The 22,977-nt window shown below is 33.0% G+C and overlaps 1 protein-coding gene across 1 annotated transcript; it reads left to right on the forward strand.

The window, feature by feature from the left end:
• Positions 1-3,344: 3,344 nt before the first annotated feature.
• LOC133175196 (multiple epidermal growth factor-like domains protein 10) lies at positions 3,345-16,279 on the forward strand. Its single transcript, XM_061310308.1, has 13 exons — positions 3,345-3,401; positions 3,510-3,737; positions 6,584-6,835; positions 6,925-7,062; positions 9,780-9,917; positions 10,646-10,786; positions 11,420-11,557; positions 12,351-12,491; positions 12,797-12,925; positions 14,105-14,123; positions 14,228-14,271; positions 15,525-15,546; positions 15,679-16,279. The coding sequence occupies exons 1-13, from the start codon at positions 3,347-3,349 to the stop codon at positions 15,770-15,772; spliced, it is 1,539 nt and encodes a 512-aa protein (XP_061166292.1). The 5' UTR covers positions 3,345-3,346; the 3' UTR covers positions 15,773-16,279.
• The last annotated feature ends 6,698 nt before the right edge of the window (positions 16,280-22,977 follow it).

Consider the following 22,977-nt stretch of genomic DNA (forward strand, 5'->3'; position numbering starts at 1 on the left):
ATCAATTCTTAAACCATGGCAAGATACTGTGAAATAAAATGATGTTATAATGATTTAAACAATCCAGCCTTTTTGCAAATGAACGGTCCTTATACTGACCTTGTTCGTTAAAACAACATATCGTTGGGTTGTATTTTGTCTTACATATTTCTAACCAATTGTCGAGTAATTGATTTTATACTAAACTTGTAAACGGATTACTCTGTCTACCTGATTAATACGAATGGACCCACGGTGGTGTAGCCAGTTTACTCTTAGGTATCCAAATCCACTATTGGTGTTTTAGGGGTCAGTGTTTCAGCCCAATTCGAGATTCGTTTTCTTTACTACATTTAAGTGATTAACTACTGTTCTTTATCTTCACCATTTACATTATCTCTTTTTTTAGCTCACCTGAGACGAGGCTCAAGTGAGATTTTCTGATCAAAATTTGTTCGTTGTCCATCGTCGTTGTCGTGAACTTTTCACATTTTCATCTTCTTCTCAAGAACCACTGGGCCAATTTCAACCAAACTTGTTTGTAGCCTCGGGTAAAGGGGATTCAAGTTTGTTCAAATGAAGGGTCACGCCTTCCAAGAGGAGATAATTATGAATTCGTGAAATATTAATGGCATCATTTAAAAATCTTCTTCTCAAGAACCACTGTGCTTGAAAATATAAATATGAAACTTAAGTGGAATCATTGTAAGGTAGTGTAGATTCAAGTTTGTACAAATCATGACCCCTAGGGGTAGGGTGGGGCCCCAATAGGCAATCAAAAATTTTACATAGGAATACACAGGAAAAATATTTAAAAATCTTCTTCTCAAGAATAGCATTGCCGTGATTGGTCATATTGATACGGAAGCATCCTCAGGTAGTGTAGATTCAAGTTTGTTCAAATCGTGACCCCCAGGGGTAGGATGGGGCTACAATGGGCGATCAAAGTTTTTCATAGGAATAAAAAGGAAAAATCTTGAAAAATCTTCTTCACAAGAACAGCAAAGCCACGATTGGTCATATTTACATGGAAGCATCCTCAGGTAGTGTAGAATAGAGCTTGTTCATGATCCCGGGGGAAGGGTGGGGCCACACTGGGCAATCAAAAATTTTACATAGGAATACATAGGAAAAATCTTTAAAATTCTTCTCAAGAACAGCAAAGCCATGATTGGTCATAATAATATTAAAGCATCCTCAGGTAATGTAGATTAGAATTTGTTCAAATTATGACCTCAAGGAGATAAGAGGGGCCATAACAGGGGATCATAGTTATATAAAGGAATATAAATGATGTATCAATAAAAATCTTCTTAAGAACAACAAAGCCATTATGTGTCATATTAATTCAAAAGCATCCATAGGAAGTGTAGATTTAAGTTTGTTCAAATCATACCCCCCCCAACCCCCCCGAACCACTTTTATATTTAAACTTTTCAAAACTGAACTGATTTTTCCTAGCCAAAGTGCTCAGGTGAACGATGTGGCCCCTGGCCTCCTGTTGTTTTTATTCCTTTTTTGTTGGGGGGGGGGGGGTTTCAACGTTTTATCTTCAGGGTTTTTATCTTTAACTTTTAACTTCTCTTTCTCAATCTCTCACAAGTGACACTTACACATACTTGTATTAGCTGTACAGCAGAAAAGGAATTCACTGAACAAATGTACAGTGTTTTGTCCAATGCTCGATTTTTTTACCCTGCATTTATGAGATAAGGCAAGTTTAATCTTCCGGGTTTTTTATCCTATATCTTTTAAACTTCTCCCTACTTCGCAAGTGACACTTAGATACACTTGTATTAGTTGTACACAGTAAACAATTCACTTACGAAATGCAAATTAATATACTGTGTTTACCCTAAGTCAACAATGTATTAAAACAACATGCCTCGGTGTTTAGAGATTAATTACGAAATATAATTGGATACAACATATGTGTAAACAAACATCCTTGAATGGAATTGGAGATTAAAATTGAATAAAAGTGATGTTTCTTTTTCTCCGACTATTTTAACAATCCCTGCTGCTATGATGAAGTTAATGTTCATATTTTCTGATACTAATTTCATTCCAACAGGTAATTACATTTTATTGTTAACGAGGTTCGCTCCTGAGCTTTTGAGCAGATTTATATCTTAACCTATATTTCAAAAATTCTGCATAAAGTTTTAATTCTTACAATAATTTTGGATTCTACAATGCCAATTAAACTATATTCAGTTAAAACTCCATGATTAAATTCCATACCAAAAGAATAAAGCGAGGAACTATATTTTGTGGCGGAAGGTTTTTTTTTAGAAGAAAATGATCATTTTTTCTCTTTCCAAGTATTTAAAGTATGTTAAGTTTGAATTCCTATTTTTCCATGCAGTCTGCACACAGAGTTATTTTGTGCAGTGAACTGTTTTATACTGGTCCTAAATTATATATTAAATAAACTGTCATGAATTCTATCATCATATTTGATAAATATAGCAAATATATTGTGAAAGTCAAGAAAAAAAATATCCCCATTTTCAGCTTAAAATTAGCACTGTTTTAGTAGAATCTAAATATTAACATATAAGACCCCCACTTTTTATTTTCTTTTCTGAATGTATAAGATACTTTTAACTATTCTTCTTAAATTCAGTAAAATGTCATTACTTTCAAATGATATTTTTGCTTGTTAAATTTTTAATACCAGAAAAATGAAATTTTTTGAGTGCAAAAAGGTCAAATAATTGAACATGCGGAGTAATTTGAAAAAAAATTTTCGTTGTCACAAATTTTAATGTGTCTATTCGAGATGAAATAAGACTGTGTTTGTTCCAATAATTTATTTGAATAAAAAAATTTGGAGGAAAAACTTTAAAAATTGATTTATGTCTAAGACGTATTTACAGTGCAAAGAGGTCAAACTAAATGCTCTGTAGCGCCAAAAGAAGCGCATTGACCCCCGTTTTTTGTTTTGATTTTTAATTAAGCTATGTGTATAAATTCTAAAAATATACTTGATAAAAAATTCTCATTACTTTTGATGGCAGGATCCAACCTCCTTAATCCGAAGGATATGCTACTATAACCACGGAATTGAAACTTTGAAAAAATGGTATGTTATAATACATTGCACAAATACATCGTTATTGATTACGCTTGAAGAGATAATGTAAAAGAAAATGTTTATTATTTACTAGGAAACAATGGTTGATAAAGGAATGTATAAGGAACCCCATGGAACGAACATTGGGTTATAAAAGGTATTAATATATTTCATGGTTGTCCATAGCAGAAATGATCAACTGAACTTCAAATGAAAGAAAATAACATAGAATACCATACTCTTTTAATCTATTTACTTATCGTACATTTAATTGATTTTCAAGACGGAATGAATCTTATCACGATTTGGATATTCCTGATTGCCAGATATTCTTGGGCCTTTGGTAAGTTTCATAAGATAAGATTCTCAAGTTTGTTCAAATCATACAGAATGGTAGAAGCTGAAGATAAACTATTTTAAATCTAAACATATAGTTTCTTTTCTTGTAAAGAAAATTTAGCTTTGAATAAACCTGCATGGCAACAGACTAATTGGCCTGATAAGCCTGTAGCATGGGGAGCAGCAAAAGCGGTCGATGGGTTGTATACTGACCGCTCAGCAGGAGACCAGTGCTCAATAGCGGATGACAGACAAGTAACAGCAGAATGGGGAGTAGATCTACAGAGTGTGGTCAGCATCAGTCACATCGTCATCTACTACAGGACTGACAATCTTCCTAGTACGTGGACAATAATGCATAACATCACTCCATAAGAAATGAAAAGGATGCATGTAGCTTATAAAATCAATTTATTATACACATACACATGTACTAGTAAATGTATTTACATCCCCTGCATATTTCTTTTTCATAAAAACCTGATTGTCGCTGTCAATTGGTTAGCAGTAAACTAGTCTTTTAAAGCAATCTGAAAGATTTCTTTAGAATGTAAAAGGTTGCAATCGAACAGTGCCAATTCCATAAATCTAGTAGAGAGACAAATAGTGAACAAGACAAAAAAAAACACAAGATAACAAAAACAAAAAAACCCTGGATCCCTGGTAACACCAGAGGTGGGATCAGGTGTCTTGTGGGCTATTTCATCCATTCACCTATAGGTGTACGATACAATTCCTTAAATACTTGTCTTTAACCCACCTCCTACGAATTTATTTTCCAGATATGAATATAAAAATAAAATACGAGGGGTTATCAAAAAGTTCGTGGACTAGCGTCATAAAATTAAAACCGCTTTAGGTACATCAATGAATTTTTACACATTAAGTTAGCATCATCTTCTCTATCTATAGAATAAACCATAAATCATAATTTTTATTTTTTAATAAATTGTTAGTGTTTTTGTAAGCAAAGGTATGTCCAGGCGGCGCAACCTCTAATATGACGTTTTTTTCTACCTGATTGTAACTGAGAAAAACTCTTTAGATATGAGTATTTGTCATCAAAAAATCTCGTTAATTCAGGCATGTGGTACGACACATTTGTTCAGTAAAATTTGCAATTTTTACCCCATTCTGTAATTTCTATGAAATTTTATCGTAAATTTTATATGGAGTGTCCAAACAATTATGGGCTTGAAAATAACGTCAAAAGGGGGGAGGGGTTTCTTTTTCAAACACTCTATAGAGTTTCGCTCCTGGAAAAACTGGTATTGACCTAAGGAATTTTAAACTGGCTACAGAAAAATAAAATGCATCCAGAGTACTTGTTTTTTAATGCCCAAAAAGATTCAGAGAGATGAAATATGCACAGTTAGTGTCGATTTGTAGTCAGGGTGTCAAAAGTCAGTCACGTCGAAAAGTGACGTTGATCATGTGTGGTAGAAATTGAACTCCAACAAGCTAAGTATTCTGGCATAATCAAGTGAGGATCTTTCCCCATATAAAGATCCATTTACAATATTATATGCATTGAAAAAAGCTGCTCATGACATTTTAAATTCATATAAATAAGACGAGTTTAAGTCCTTACTTAACTCCAGGTAATCTCATTAAGATAAGTGTATGAGGTAGAGAGAGCGGACATTAAGAAACAATGACGTTAAGCGGACGTCATGACACTAAACGGCGACAGCGCCGGGTGATCACATAAAGTCTTTTTAATTTCAGAATAATTTGGCAAATTTTCAACGTATCAAGCTAAAATTTTCAACATTTCTTAAACTTTTGTTGTTTTATGTTCCGCATAAATTTTGTAAGCAAAGACTACATATTATTAATTTTATCGCGTCAGTCCACGAACTTTTTGATAACCCCTCGTATATAAGGTATTTTCTCTGTTGTATATCCGAAAGCTTTATACTCCACTTGTCGTAAGCTTCACATTGGCAATGGACATATGTCACACCTCATTCACACAACACTCTCTTTCTCGTACAAATTGAAATCTTGTAAGATTACATAAAATGATATTTCAGGACGTGCATGACTTCAACAAATGTTAAATTAGACTTTGTAACATATTGTTTGAGTAATTAGAAGGTCGCTGTTTGAACGAGAAAACTTTCCTAACATCTGCATACCTGTTATTTTAAAGATAGTTAGTAGTTCAATCTTCAATAAGGGCCCGGCATTAGAAATGAAATTCACGAATCTTTCGGATGAGATCTTAGTAGAAAGATCCCATGTCACTAGAGGCCTTGGCAAGATAAGAACCCTCACTGCTCAATTACCCTTAATGCCGTTTACAGATCTAAATTAAAAAGCCTTCACCTAGCTATATGAGTGACAAAAAAATTCGAATAGGAAGTAAAACAATATACAATCAATCAATCTACGTTGTTCAGACTTTCAAAAAAACTTTTTATTTTAGCAAGATAGCATGGGTTCCCATTTTACTAGTTACGAATAAGCCGACGAGTACCGAATACTTAGCGGTTCTCATGCAATTCGACCCTAAATTAAAAATATCCGTCCCTCACATTATCAATTGACATGCTTAAAAAAGTTAAAATAAATGCCTACCAGTAAGTTAATGGTATTTCCAAAGGATAAAGAGAAATAACAGTCATATTTACAATGAAGAAATAACAGAAAACTGTTATAAAGTGTTTATAATGGTATTCGGAACTAGTAAAAAGACAACACGAAAATATTCCGATATCTTCCGGTGGTCGAATTATTTATTTTCGGCAAGCTTTTGATATTTATTAAAACACATATGAAACTTACTTTTGAAAGTTGAAGTGTTGCTTTATGTGAAAAATTGCCGTCTTTACAGACGTTTTTCTGCAGACAAACGCGTCGCGGTGATTTGTTGCATTGTAAAAGTATGTCGTCTGTTTCAAGTACTATAGCGAACACAAACTGAAGGCAAAAAATCAAAACTTCACATAATTTTAACACTCATAGATAACACTCATGGATAAGCCTCCGTACCATATGTATGAATGTATGTTTACACTTTTGAATTTATTAATTATCAGCTCTTAATTTATTAATTATTCGGAACTGATCAAAGTTCGGAACTGGTCAAACAACTGTATAAATACAATCTCTTGACTCTTTACTTTTGAGAAAAAAGAAGCTTAACCTATTTTTAACCGAGTTTGCATTTCTGTTTTGCAGGCCCATCCCCGTACACTACTAGATTTGCTGGCTTTTTCTTATATGTTTCAAATACAACGTTCAGGGATGATGGCTATCTTTGTTTTCATGAGATACAAACAGTAGACGGTACACCAACAGAGAACCAGACAATAAGCTGTCCTGTACATGGACGTTACGTCATATTCTACAACGAACGTAGACAGGGTGTGACGTATCCCAAATTCTATTCTCAATATGTTTTCAATGAATTATGTGAAGTGGAAGTTTATGGTAAGCTTAAAGAAGAAAAACTAGTTTGCTTGAATATTTGTTCGTTATATATTTAACAAAGCAGAATAAAACTTTTATGCGTAAATCAGGATGCCCTGTTCAGAGATATTATGGAGAGAATTGTGACGTTCCCTGTCCAGAAAATTGTCAGGAACAAAGATGTAACATCACTACAGGAGAATGCCTGGGTTGTGTTCCGGGATACCAAGGTCCCAAGTGTACTCAGGGTACGGTGGTTTAGATTTTACTTATTACCGCTTATCTTTTTGATATTATGGAAAACTTTATTTTTCAGGAAAAATTCACTGCTGCTTGAAAGTCAGTCACAGGCTATCATACATAAACAAGCAAAGTATCCTAAGAAAAAACTGAAGGAAACCTAGGAAATAAAATTGAACCAATATCGTTAATGTTGTAAATCACCGTTCATTGATTTTCACTGTAATAAACAAGTTTTTTTCCTTTAGTTTTTGTTAAAGTAACAAATTTTTTCACAATAGTACCTCATTTTTCTCAAGTATAGTAAATAACAGTGATACCATATACAACTTCACTATAGAAAACTACTTTACTTGTAAAAACTTTTTTTTCCCTACAGGACAGGTTATAAAAACGGTTTTTTAAAAAAAATGATTTTATCTTAAAAAAAAAAGAGGATAGTTAAGACACATGAATTATCATTTTTTTATACAGTTTCTGATTGTTATTTTACAAATCGATAAAAAAATTGTCTACTTTGTAGATTAACAGGGTTCTTTCCAGAAAGAAAGGAATGTGAACGTTATAGGAAGTCTGCAATTTCTAGATATTTTAAAAGACTTTTGATATTTGCATTATATGCTACCAATATATTTCTTTTTTAAATATAAACACATATCCATGCATCCATTTTCATTCTTATAGTGTTACGTATTTACATTAAAAACACAGGGATGGTACCTGGTAAATTCCAGGGGTGTACAACATTAACTGATTAAAAACTAATTGGTATGATTTAAAGGGACTGCCGAAATATACAAATATGTCCTAACCTTATCTAGGTAAAATAAAATCAACTAGTAAATCAGAGGCCAGCAACAATTAATTAACTGGTAGTCCTAAGCTAACACTAAAATAAGAGCCCAGTCGCCCTAAGACTATCGCATATACTGTAGGATGCCTTATTCAGGACGGACAGTATATGTGATAGCCCTTCAACAACTACACTCACTGTAGGATGCATTATTCAGGACGGCCAATGAGTATAGCAGCCTGGACAGACTGGTCAGCCAATGCAGACGAGATCAAACTATGGCTAGCCTCCATATTGGAGGTCAAACCTCGTTTGTGACAGGCCTTAACTGATTAGGCCTTCTGAATTCTCTCTCTAACTGTAAAACAGGCGAGGAATATTAAACGTGAATACTTTATTCACTCCACTCGTTTTCTAACCTTGCCTGAGTCCGAAGAACAACCGCAGACGATTGCAGAGTCTCTGTATTTACACAGGATTGATGTCACTTGATGTCCCCAGTGACTAATCGAGAACTCCGCATGATCGTGCTTTAAAATTCCGAAATTATTACAACAGCATGTGTACCTGGTTCCATTTTGTTCAACAAAGTTAATTTTTTTGAATTATTATTATGACTGTTAATTTTGAAAATCACAGTTAATAATTCTTTTAAAACGAAATCAAAGATCTATTGTATTCATAATAGTAAATCAAAGTATGGACTATGACAATATAAAGAATAAGTAGAATTTATTTTACTTGAAATATATGGAGATAACGAACAGTATTCAAGCTCAAACGTCCATTAAACAATACAAATTTTGGAGAAATCAGAGGTGGGATCAGGTGCCATGGAGGAGTGGGCATCCACTGCCGACCGTTCACACCCGCCGTGTGCTCCTTGTTATGATTACGAATTAACGGAAAAATCGGTCGACAATCCAGTTTGTAAATAATGGCCTAACAATTGGTATGAAAGACGTCAGTCAGCATTTGACTTAATGATATATCCTATTTGCTGACAAGGCCATTGTATCGACCATAGAACTTACGAAATGACGACTTTAAACGAGACTGCTGATATTCTTGTTTCATCAACTTGTTTGTCAATAACTTACCTCGTTTTAGAAATTGTTCATACGTAGAGCATGCTCTGGCGTATCGAATCAACTGAGAGATATAAACCCAGTATGCAGGTGGTGAAGGTATATTGCTGCATAAGTAAGGAAAGTTGACGATTGAAAAGTTAAAGTCATCACGTTTATCGTAAAGCTTGGTTGATAGATTACCATTAACGTCTTTTTCTAGTAAAATAGCCCAATCTGAAACAGATGTGTAAGACTCTGTGGTATCTTTTATTTCAAGCTTACCGGGATATATCGTATCGGCATAAGAGTGGATATAACCATTGTTAATAGATATTACGTCCTCGATATATCTAAATGTCGAGTTGAAGGCCACAGCAAGTGTTTTCTTCTTATCACGTATAAGATTTTGAACAAATTCTGCTTCATATGAATACAAAAATAAGTCTGCTAATAACGGGACACAATTGGTACCCATGGAAAGTCCAATAGATTGTTGGAAGACCTGGTCTCCAAAAACCACATAGATACTGTCAATCAGAAACTCAGGCATCTTTTAATATACTTGAGAGATGAATATTATAATGACATTTGATTGAAAACAGCCAAACTTTAAATACTCTTTTCATTTTCCAAATGATATGAAAAAAATATTTTCTTTACATAGAAATTCATACTGAAATAGAGGGAAAATTAATAGATAAGTAATAAATATTGGAATTCACACAAGGTGATTGTAAGTCAGACATAAAAATGTCTTTGCAACAAACAGCAAACAGGATTCATGGAATAATAAAAGTGTCATTGTGTATTGATGTGGTACTACGTAATAAACTTTTTGAACAAGGTTTACCTCTCGTTTCAGCGTGTAATGTAGAAACATATGGACTGGAGTGTTCTTTCTTATGTGGAAACTGTAGTGATCCAGAATCATGTGACAATACCAATGGCACGTGTCTCAGTGGCTGTAAGGAAGGCGTGCAGGGGAACAAATGTCAGACACGTGAGCAGATTTTTTGCATGAGAGATTTCTTCTCTTGTACTCTTTTATAAATTTATACTTACTTTCAGGAAAATTAAAAAGAAAAAGAAATTATGATTTGTAAATAAAAAAAGAAAATAGAGGACAATTGTAATATAACAAATATGATATTATATTTTCGAAAAAATATGAAGTTCCTCAGTGGATACTATATATTTGCACACCATGTCAGCCAAGTAATACAATTTACACCTGTAAATGCCATGAAGTTGAATTTTGTATCAACAATTTTTTAAGGGTTTTCAGAGACAAAATCATACTTCTTTCTATCCAATATATTTTAAAAAGTTTAATGACAACAGATCACTGCTGACTTGTCTTTTTATAAACTGTATATAATGTGGACTATTTTTGATGGTTGTATGAAAGGAAGGGGGTAATTCTGAATTCTTATCCTGATTATTTGTGCCAGATGATAAGTACCCAATAAAATGTATACATTTATTTTCATTTACAAAATTCCTGAAGAAGACTTTCGACTGACTCCATTCCTTCATGAAAAATTGGAGCGGGCAAACAATTGGAAATCTTGTTAGCAGAAAAAATTGATCTACATTACCTAGTTCTTGTAATTCTACCAAATTAACTAAATAGGTCCTCATAATCGAACAGTGAAAAAACTACGTATATGTGGAAATATTTACATGAATAGACTTCCTCTAACTGATACAAATATTTGCTTAAAACAGAATGCCAAGTAGGACGCTATGGAGAAAATTGCCTACAGAATTGCAGTGGTAATTGCTATGTGTCAAGCCATTGTAACAGGTTTAATGGTGCATGTGTAGGAGGATGTAGTCATGGATGGAAAAATATCGACTGTAACGAAGGTAAAGAAAAAGGGCTTGTTACTTCAGATGCTGTTTAAATATAAGAATGTTTTTTGGTTGCCTATTTGTTTTTGTATTCACTTTCAAGCTTGTTGTAGGAGAGATTTGCAGATGCAATGAAAAAGTATATCTAAATTAATGTCACAATGTGACAGAATATCAGATTTTCGGCAAATCACTCGATTTTCTTTCCCTTCCTGATGAATGTTGTAAAATGTACTCCCTGGCCTGTTATAAGATAGAGTAAATAAACCATCCTGAAAGAGTGTTTTCAATCTCACAATATTGCTAAGTTATGACATCTGAACCGCTCAACTATGATGTCATAGCCCATGACACTGTGTTACGAAAAGACAGAGGCAAAGGGAGAATGAAAGAAAATGTAATAAACAGAAAATTCACTATTTTGTAGTTAGATATGGAATTTATCACTCGTGAGACAGGATTTGTATCAACATACTTGTATTAGTTACATAGATATTGACAATATTCACGATGGTTTAATGTTTTCGGAAAACTCTGACAAAGAGAATTAAAACCATAGCCATGTTTTGCACTTAAAAAGTACATATGTTTGAAAGTCTTTTAAATCCAGTTATTCAGGAAAATCTTCTAACTGATTATTTATTTTAGAATGTAACGATGGAAAGTATGGTTATAATTGCAATCAGAGTTGTGGACATTGTCTTGAGGGATCACATTGTGACAAAGTTAACGGTACATGTTTAAAGGGGTGTTCTTCGGGATTCATGGGAATTCTCTGTGACAAAGGTAATGATTTAATGTGATATTGTCTGTGTTTTTTTTTTTTTGTTTTTTTTAATGAGTGATATACATAAAAATATTGTTGATATATGTTTTAAAACGCCTTTTTCGAGTTTTATTAATTTCATTAGGTATTCATGTCGTTTATTATCAAAAGACTTGAATTGAACTGAAAATACTCTAAAATATTCTGAGGGACAAAGCTTTCTTTGCAGCATTAAACCTGTTTCAAATTGTATATTTTCTTGAATTTGCTAACACTTAAATATTGTTTTCATCGTATACATCGAAAAAGCTGCCGATTTATCCAAAACTACTTTTCCACACTGACTTCTTCTATCTGCAAGAGAACATAATTTCAAATTTTGAAACACAACATAAGTAATTTTTGTGTGAACAGACATTCATCATTTACATGTACAAGAATATGCCTAATGAAATATATGGAGATAAAGAACAGTATTCAAGCACAAAGGTCAATTAAACAATACAAAATAGGAGCAGAGCAAACACGGACCTTCAAAACATCAGAAGTGGGATCAGGTGCCATGGAGGAGTGAGCATCCCCTGCCGACCGGTCACACCCGCCGTGTGCTCCTTGTCATGATCGGGAAATAATGGAAAAATCCGTCGACAATTCAGTGTGTAAATAATGGCCTAACAATTAATATGAAAAAAACGTCAGTCAGCATTTGACTCAATGATAAATTGTATTTGCTGACAAGGTCATTGTATCAAATAAATTTTGAACATTTGATAAAGTAAATACCTAATCACTACTTATAAAATGACTTGACAGAATGTCCTGCCGGATACTTTGGTGTACACTGCCTGGGAAATTGTATGACCTACTGCAGAGGAAACAAAACATGTGATTCCATTACCGGTGTATGTTACAATGGCTGTATAGAGGGACTGTATGGAGCTCTCTGTAATGAAGGTATATCTGCAAAATAGTTGTATCCTACTAATATGCATTTTTTTTTTTGAATTTCATCGTTTAAAAATTATGTGTAATGATTATGAAGTGGCACATCTGCCCTCTAAATGTACAAGTGGATTTTCATAATATTTATTTAAGCTGCTTGAATACTTCATCCTGTGTATTTATGAAATTTATTTCTCTTGTAGATAATCTATACATGTAGAATGATAACAAAATAATAAATAAAAATATAAATACATTGTTTTCTTATCAATTTGCCTAAACATCTTTTCCCAATTTGTCAATATGTTCAATTACAGAAGACTCCGCCATAAATCTTCCTAAATGTATCAGTGAGAACACCAGTATCATTATCAGCGCTATTGTCTCGCTTGTCATTGTTCTTACCGGCAGTGTGATAAATTTCATACTATGGAAGAGGAACGAATGTGAGTAAATGGATTGCATGAAAAAAGTGTCAGTGGTTTTAGGGAAAAAATACTTTTTTCTTACATCAAAAACTTCTTTTCATCCTACTTGTTAATTTTTACTTGATGTTTGAATGGCGCCTATAAAATGAGGAGTTTTTGCAGAACATAATGTTTTATGCAGAAACAAAAAATCTTTTCTCAGAACAAAATGTTCTCTGCAGGTAAATGCAATGTATACAAATGTTTATTCATTTCTTCTGTGGTAGACTGTGTTTTACAAGCTTGAGTCTGCTTGTAATTGATTACCTCTACTGATCATGGATGAGATCTTATACACTAGAAAGGTGTCCGTTGTCCGTCTGTCTGTGTGTTCGTCCGTATTCAATTATGCAAACACTATTACTCCTATTAGACTTGCATAATTTTATATATAGGTCTTTGATTTGGACGAAAGCTATTGCAATGGTTATTTATTATAGACATTTTTGTGAAATTCATACAAAACGCTACTCCTCCAACAGTTTTGGTTCGATCTCGGTAAGACTTAAAAAGTTTATACTAAGATAAATAATTCTGTGTTTAGTCTTTTTGATTTTGATGAACGGTGATGTCGTGGCTACAAAAAATAGAAATTTTTATAATCTTTTTTTTAAATGCTACTCCTTTTACATTTTTGATCTGTATCAAATAAGACTTGGTTCGAACACCAGCAGACTATACTAGGTTCATAATTCTGTACATCCGCTTTTAATTTAGATGAACGATGCTGCCATGGTTACAAAAATAGAAATTCTATGAAAATTATTGAAAATATTTTTCCAATATAAGATATTGTCCAATCTAATAAAAGACTTAGTACAAAAGTAGACTACTAGTATTTTGAGATCATTCTATACACCAGTTTTCGATTCGAATAACAGTGATGCCTTGTCTATTAAAATAATTCCTTGACATTTTCTTAAAATACTACTTCTACAGTTTTGGTCTGATTTTAAAAAGACTTATTACACCAGTATACTGTACAAAAATAAAATTTATTATAAATATACACACACCAGTAGAGCTACAGTCTCATCTGAAACATCTGATTTTGTTCATCTATTTGCTTTTCTGGTAAGATTAATCTTCTTTTTTAATATTCAAATTATTTTATTTGATAATAATATATTAATAACCAGTAGCAATATTTTTTTTCAGCAATTAGTGCAGTGAGAAGGTAGGTTTTATGTATTTTGTCAATACACATATAAAAATGCATATGAAAGTTTTTTAAAGGTATGTTTGACCTTTATGAATAATCCCACTGCATTTTTCCTTCAGACAACGCAAGTCTAAAGGTGATCAGAAAGCTATTGACGATACAGGTAAGAACATACTATATGTATATGTAAATCACTCATATTGTAATTTTTTTTCCAGTGTTTGAAACACAGTAGAGAAAACAGTCTCTTTTCTTTTACGATGCCTTCAATAACATCCTTTGTGTAAAGAAGTTAATGTAACATTAAATAGGTAAATTGCTTAAAAACAAACGAAGCGAACATTGGTCGATCTAAAAATAATCGACACTGGTAAACAATACAAATCTATGATCAGACCATAAAGCACGGACTCCCGGAAATTTCAGACGTGGAATCAGGTGCCTAGGAGGAGTAAGCATCCCCTGTTGACCGGTCACACCCGCCGTAAGCCCTTCGTATTTTGCAAGTAGAAGGAACATTCCGTAGTCAAATTCAGTATAAAAACAAAGGCAGGCCTAACAATTAGTATGAAACAAGTCAACCAAAATACGATCCAATAAAAGGTTATATTTGCTAACAAAGTCATTATAACGACCATAGAATTTACGAAATGCTGACTTTAAAAGAGGTTGTTAAAATCCCTGTAGCATCATCTTATCTGTCAGTAACCTCCCTCTGTTCAAAAATTGATCGTACTTGGGGCATGCTTATGGGTATCGAATAAGTTGGGAGATATGAACGCCATATGTAGGTGAAAGCGGGATAATACTACATAAATATAGTTTACGATTGACAAGCTGAAGTCATCTCGTCTGTCATATAGTTTAGTTGTTAGTTGGCCTTATCGTCTATATCAGTATAACACCCAAATATGAAACATATGTGGCAGACTCTGTGGTGTCTTTTATTTAAAGTTCACTGGAAATTATTCTTCGTTTAATGTGGCACTAGAAGCAAAATTTCCTTGTATGGATATACATGTATATTGAAATTCACATTACATAGCATATTTTTTATAAAGTTAAAAAATGTCCTCAATTTTAAGGTCTCATCCGAAAAACCTGCAATTTTGATTTCAAAGTGCAGAGCATTTTACATAGAACAGTTGCTTCTTATTTTTGTATTGAGTTTGATCTGAAGCGACCGGGGCTTGAACCCACGATCTTCTGATCAAGAAGCGCTCTACCGACTGAGCTGCCGTGACTTGACTTATTTCTGTTCGCTCCTTGGGGAGCATAGGGCCGCAACCACACCTCTACCGTGACGGTTTACCCCATGTAAGAGCATATAAGTAAATTTAAAAAGTAAATTGATAAAAGAGCATTTTGTATATTACTTGTTTGTAAAACAATTATAAGAATTACTGTATTTTTCAGAGAAAGCAAAAAGTGGACAACAGTTTGTATTATTTATTTTTACTTTTCAACATGAATATTTAATGAGGCATTTTACTTGGAAGCTTCTATTTTTATAATAGATATTCTTTATGATGTACAGTTGGATATACATGTATTGCATTTTTTATTATAGGGATAGCTCCCCATACACTGAACTAGGAGCACTAGACAAACCTTCCACTTATGAAGATCTTCACCAGTATGCCGAGGCTGTTGACAGATTATGACATCAAAAGACTTTATCTTTTATCGTGAACTGTGATTTGAAAATGTTTTCCACTTTCTTTTAAAGTATTTATATATGTGTTATCAACAAGTAATCCGTAAGAGGTATGTATCTCCCTGTAAGATATTAAGATCTTATGTCGGCGTCCGTCTATCTGTTCGTTTGTGTGTCTGTAAGGTTTTTAAGAAATATAAAATCGTGGATAATCCATGACACTATTCCATCATCAGCTTTGGTACAATTTCAATAAAACATTATTAGATTCGACATGAAATGTTGCCAAGGTTTCAAAAAGATTCAGAGAAATTTTTTAATAAGATTTATCCTCAAGCAATTCTGGTCTGATTTTAATAAAACATAGTTTATTTGTAAACTACATTGAGCTATAAGATTGTGTAAAATGATTTTTTTTATTCCAAGTTGTGGAGTTGCCATGGTAAATAAAGGTATCTGTGAAAGCAACCATCATTTATATAGTGTGCAGAAGAATATGTGTGAATATTATATAAAGACTACATCAAATTCAAAAATTATCATGTGTTTATAAAAGGTACATGTACAAATGAACATATATATATTATATATGCTTATAAAGACGCTACTTGTAAATAAAATCTAATTTTTTATATAAGCCTTTTATCATATATATCTATTCCCCCAAAATGACATATAGGCCAAGTGGATTGGATTTTTAAGATAACATTCCATTTGTATGTCTATAACAGTACTGTATGAGTAAATTAATACATTTATTATAGTAAATATGCTACTTAGGAAATGTCGTTTTTTTTGTCCCCCGCTTTCACTGAAAGTGGGGGATATTAATTTGGATCTGTCTGTCCGTCCGTCGGTCTGTATTTCTGTCTCTCTGTAACTCTTCCGTTTCCGCGCGATATTTCGAGAACCCTTTGAGCTTTTGCAATGAAATTTTACATAGCAACTCCCTATGGACTAAAGAAGAACCCTATTAATTTTAAGGTCAAAAATTCAAAGGTCAAGGTCATAAATTCTGTCTGTTTTAACACTTTCGTTTCTGCGCGATATCTCGCGAATTCTTTAAGCTTTTGCAATGAAATTTTACATAACAACTCCCTATGGCCTAAGGAAGACCTCTATTGATTTTGCAGGTTGTCGGCCGACTTTATATTCTAATTACATCTATTAGAACTGTTTAGTAAAGGCTTAATTAGACAATATGTAATGTGTAAAATTTTGACAGTTTGGGGGGGGGGGGTCACACTGCCCCCTGTATTTATAGAATATTTTAATGTATCCATGTATATTGAAGCAAATTTAAAAAAAAATGCCGATATGGGTATAAAGATTTGATCGCTTATTCTTTAATATGCGTATAGAAAATTCTTTTTAATATACAGAATATTTATCACACTGTAATAATGATTTTATGAGTTTGTACACGCCAGACATCATAACTTTTTCATTTCACATGTTGAATAGTATCATTTAGTAAATCCAAAAAAAAAACCCATTAAAAAAGAAAAATAGAATCGATCGGGGATTGAACCCGGGCTTCTCGCTTGCTAAGCCCTACACCATAAGGAAGCACTTGATTATACAGCAAATTAAAGGCAAACACTAGGTCACACACAGTAATGATAATGATTATGTCGTAAGAGTTATGCTTCTTTGACTATGTAACAAGAAGTTGATCTACTCATTCCATAATATGACTCATATTGAGTTAAGTCTGATTAAATGCAAACATTAGGTCACATATACTGTTTATATTCACGTTCGATATTGTCAAAATTTTACACATTACATATTGTCTAAATAAGCCTTTACTAAACAGTTTTAATAGATGTAATTAGAATATAAAGTCGGCCGACAACCTGTATTATACGTTATAACACTCCACATGTCCCTTTGCTAAAAAATAGTGCCAAGCGACTTTTAAATATACAATAAATAAATAAATAAAAAAAAAAAACAGGGCGGGACACTTTGAGAGGGGCGAGAGATGCCATAGGGAGTTATGGTAAAAAATTTCATTGCAAAAGCTCGAAAGCTTCTTGAGATATTGCCCGGAAACGAAAGTGTTACACACAGACGGAATTTGTGAATTTACGACCTTGAACTTTGACCTTTTGACCTCAAAATCAATAGAGGTCTTCCTTAGGCCATAGGGAGTTGTTATATGAAATTTCAACTTAAAGAATTCGCGAGATATCGCGCGGAAACGAAAGTGTTAAAACAGACAGAATTTATGACCTTGACCTTTGACCTTTTTACCTCAAAATTAATAGGGTTCTTTTCTAGTCCATGGGGAGTTGCTATGCAAAATTTCATTGCAAAAACTTAAAGGGTTCTCGAGATATCGCGCGGAAACGAAAGTGGTACAGACAGACAGAAATACAGACGGACAGACAGACCCAAAATAATATCCCCCACTTTCAGTGAAAGCGGGGGACAAAAACTTTTTTCCCCTAATTCCAGCTTTTTCTTGTTCTGTTTGGAACTAAAAACATTTAACCATCAATAAAACAGATCACAGTGTAGTTATCCTAAATGTAAATTTAACAAAAAATGTTGAAAATATGAAGTTTGGTTTTTGGAAGTTAAGTACATTTTTTATTACGAGATGAGATGCAGTGTATTTGCAGAGGAAATAAAATGTTGAATTGCAGAGCTCAAAGAAAATTACCCTAATTTAAACAAAAATCAATTGAAGTGGGATATAATTAAATGCAAACTAAGAGATTTTATACTTGAGTATTTAAAACTCAAAGCTCGTAGAAATAGAAAGACTGAATAAAGACTAATTAAGAAACTAGAGGTACAAAATTCTGAAATTTGCAAAACCAGTCCGATTGGGAAAAATACGAAAATATAAAATGTATTAGAGAAAAATCAGAAATATTTACTGACAACTATATTAATATATAGTTGTCAGTATTATTAATATATGTCAAGCCAAGTGACGTGAAAATGGAGAAAAATGCACTAAGTTTTAAACTATATTGTTAGAGCCGGTTTATCAGGGCCACATGTATGAAATATTTCTTAAGCAATGGACTCTTCAATAAATGAAACATTCCATGATGTCAATCAAAACTACAATATCTTACGTACTTTATGTAGGTATAAACCTATTTTATAACATTATTCATACAGGTATTGATGTATAAATAATAAAATATCTATGAGGTTTTTTTTTCAGAACTAACGGTTGCAACCATTGCAGAAAAAAATATAACTTGCTACAGATAAACCTAGTACAATTTTGCAATTGTATTAACAAAATAAAGAAAGCATCTTATTGTAAGTTCTTAAAAAAATATACGTACAGAATTATTTTTACGTTTTTTGACAAGTTCATACTAATTCTTGCCTTTGGTTTCTGTAGCTGAGTACGTGTCACAGTAATACCCTGTGTTTTTCCAAACCATATGAAAATATCTGATGATTTCTTTTTATTTCATTTTATTAGGTCTTTCCACCTTTCTGTGGAAAGACCTCTTGAAATGCTTATGTTTATTATTATTATTATTATTTTTCTTCCCGGACTTTTGAAACCGCAAGACTTATCGAAAAACTTTATAGTTCATGATACTGGATATTAAAAGTTATTCCGAAAAACGACCCCCCATGTTTGAACTTTGACCTCTTACGAAGTTATTGCCCCTTTCGCAAGAATAGCTTGTTATCGCTACTCCTTCAAAGCCGTAAACCGTAGAGGTACGAAACCTTCACCAATGTCTTCGACTAATTGAGGGGACTCTTCAATCTTTTCATTGCGAAAGGATTTGTTGACCACTTCAATGAGTTATTGCCCCTGAAAGTTTTCGATGTTCACAAAAAACTAAAAAATTTTCAAAACCATAAGTCGTTGAGACATGAAACCAACTGCATTGAATTCTTTGACCTTTGACCTTGAAATTTATGTCAAGGTCAAAGGTCAAGGTCATTCAAACTATGAGATATTTATAACTCTCTTGTCTTTCAACATATACTATATGTCTTTGCATCTTTAAGATGTCCTTCTAAAAATATTTTAAAGATTTCAATTTTGTCCCCTAAGCTTAACCCCTTTGAAAGTTATCGGCCCTTGTGCAAAAAACCTTGTTATCGCTACTCCTCTGAAACCGTAGACCGTAGAGACATCAAACCTTCACTAATGTCTTCAGGGTCTTTTGACACAACTTCAATCTATTCAGTGCAAAAGGATCTGATGACCCCTTATATGAGTTATCGCCCTTTAACGTCTTTGCGCTTAATATTAGGCCTTATAACTTTAAAAGTATAAGTCCTAGAAGCATGAAACCAATTGCAATGTGATTCTTGACCTTTGACCTTTAATGTGTGGTAAAGGTCAAAGGTCAAGGTCAATTCAATTTTTTCATTTTTTTTTCTTTAGCTTTTTCTATTTTTCAAACTATTTCTGGATTCTTTCTGTATAAAAATTAACTCTAAAGAGTAAAATAAAAAAATTAAAGAAATTTAAGGAAGGTGGAAAGACCTCTAATTGTTCGAGAACAATTAGTCTACTAGTTCTTTTACAAATCTGTACAATATACAAAAAGCATTGAAATATATATAGCATAAACATGGCTGATAAAATATCCAACAGACAAAACATTTATAGACATTCTAAGAAATATGAAAGTTTTTTTTATGCCCCCGTATCGAAGATTCGGGGGTATATAATTTTTGCCCTGTCCGTCCGTCTGTCTGTCTGTCTGTTTATCGGTATGTCTGTTTGTCCACATAAACTTTAACATTGCCCATAACTTTTGACTGGTTGGAGCTATGGCTTTCATATTTCGCATGTGTATACTTTGTGACAAGACCTTTCTTTGGGTACCACCATATTTGACCTTTTGACCTTGACCTTGGAGTTTGACATAGTTCTACAAAATTTTACCCACCTTTAACCTTGGCCATAACTTTTTAACAGTTGGAGTTAGGGCTTTCATACTTCACATAGTAATCCTTTTGACAAGACATTCCTTTGGATACCAACAACTTTGACCCTTTGACCTTGACCTTGGAGTTTGATCTACTTTTGGAAAAGTTTAACATTGGCCATAACTTTTGAACGGTAGGAGCTTAGGCTTTCATACTTAACATATGTAATCCTTTTGACAAGACATTCCTTTGGATACCAACAACTTTGACCCTTTGAATTTGACCTTTGAGTTTGACCTACTTTTGAAAAACTTTTACATTGGCCATAACTTTTGAATTGTTAGTGCTAAGGATTTCATTCTTCACATATATAATCCTTGTGACAAGACCTTCCATAGGATACCAACAGCTTTGACCCTTTGACCTTGACCTTGGAGATTGACCTACTTTTGGGAAACTTTAACCTTGGCCATTACTTTTTAAACAATTGATGCTAGGGCTTTCATACTTCACATATGTAATCCATGTGACAAGACCTTCCTTTGGATACCAACAACTTTGACCCTTTGACCTTGACCTTAGAGTTTGACCTACTTTTGGAAAACTTTAACCTTGGCAATAACTTTTGAACCGTTGGTGCTAGGGCTTTCATACTTCAAATATGTAATCCTTTTGACAAGACCTTCCTTTGGATACCAACAATTGTAATCCAATGACCTTGACCTTGGAGTTTGACGTACTTTTGGAAAACTTAAACCTTGGTAATAACTTTTGAACGATTGGTGATTCAGCTTTCATATTTCACCAGTATATTTCTTGTGAGAAAGCCTTTCCTTATGCACCGTTATTTTTTACCATTTGACCTCGACCTTGATGTTTGACTTACTTTTGAAAAACTTTAACCTTTTCCATATCTTTTCAATAGTTGCTGCTAGGGGTCTCATATTTCACAGGTATATTCCTCGAGACAAGACCTTACTTTGGGTACCAACATATTTGATTTGCATTTGAGAAAGTTTAACCTTTGCTATAAGTTGCCATACGGGGGCATCAGTGTTTCACAAACACATCTTGTTTTTTTTTTTTTTTAATCGTTTCAAAAATTCATTTTGCATATTCTTCTAATTTTACCTTAATTTTTTGTTTAAACATCGTTTGAAATTCCTTTTAATACTCCTTTAATTTTAACTTCTTTGACAAACAGATGCTTAATACTTGTAATTATAGTAATAAGTAATATTATGAAACAATGTCAACTGTAAAGAATGGAAAGAAATTCATGAAATAGGACAATTCAGTCTTCATTACGTAGGACCGGAAAGGCACAGTTATAAGAAATAAAAAGGATACCATAGAGACAAAATAATCAATTTTGACCTGCTCTCCCTATATCTAGATCTATATTTACAATTGTAAGAATTATAACATGATAGCGTTTAAAATAAGCGCCAAAAGAAGAAGGATATTAAACTTGACAATATTTTGTATTATAGGCAACTCAAGACATATTGGTACTGGAAATGCAGCAAAAAATTGACGCCCTTGTATGTAGAAACAGATAGCAAAATAGCCATCATCTGGTTTGATCCCACCATGCATATTCTATCAGTATTTTACCTAAGGAATGAATTTAATAGCTATCAAAGTTATACTGTATAACCTGGGTTGGGTCAGTTTACGTTTTATAAACCACACAGTGGTTTATAAAAAAAGCGTAAACTGTTCCATCCTAGGTTACACCAGTATAACTTGGGTAGCTATTAAATCCATTCCTAATAATTTAATTTTCCGTCATTTATTGTAGAAAATAAGACAATTTCTCCTCAAAATTGCATTCAAATTGTACATATTTTAAATGTAACGTCAAGCGGTTTGATACGTTTTTGACGTAAGCCATTGTAACGTAGGCAACAGAGGTTTTACCATATAAACTATATTTTTATCTAATCAAATGAGGCTTTACATCCAAAATTTATTTTTTGATGAATGTTATTTACAAGTGCAAGCAGCTAAAATACAGGCGACAACACAAACACAAGCAAAATCAATGAAATAAAACACCAACTATCCAATAAGTATCTTTCTGTACAGCACTAGCTATTGTGTATACACCTAAGAAAAAAATAAGTAGAATTGTATTTTAAATCTACATAGAAGGAATTCTGTTCAATCAGATTATTTAAGAACAATCATGAATAGGAGTGTTAAAAACAAAACACTTATACACACTTTCTCAAAGTATCTGTAAGTATCTATAAGTATCTATAAGTATCTATAAGTATCTATAAGTATCTCAGATTTATCTGTTTCAAAAGACACAGGTTGTACCATCAGCTC

The sequence above is a fragment of the Saccostrea echinata genome, unplaced genomic scaffold (assembly GCF_033153115.1).
Source record: "Saccostrea echinata isolate AGI-Se365-2 ecotype Australia unplaced genomic scaffold, CSIRO_AGI_Sech_v1 ptg000061l, whole genome shotgun sequence".
Lineage (NCBI taxonomy): Eukaryota > Metazoa > Mollusca > Bivalvia > Ostreida > Ostreidae > Saccostrea > Saccostrea echinata.

Coding starts and splice junctions, on each gene's coding strand:
- LOC133175196 (XM_061310308.1), top strand. CDS start 3,347: ATGAATCTTATCACGATTTGGATATTCCTGATTGCCAGATATTCTTGG. Junction 6,836..6,924: donor ATGTGAAGTGGAAGTTTATG/GTAAGCTTAAAG, acceptor TGCGTAAATCAG/GATGCCCTGTTCAGAGATAT. Junction 12,492..12,796: donor TGGAGCTCTCTGTAATGAAG/GTATATCTGCAA, acceptor GTTCAATTACAG/AAGACTCCGCCATAAATCTT.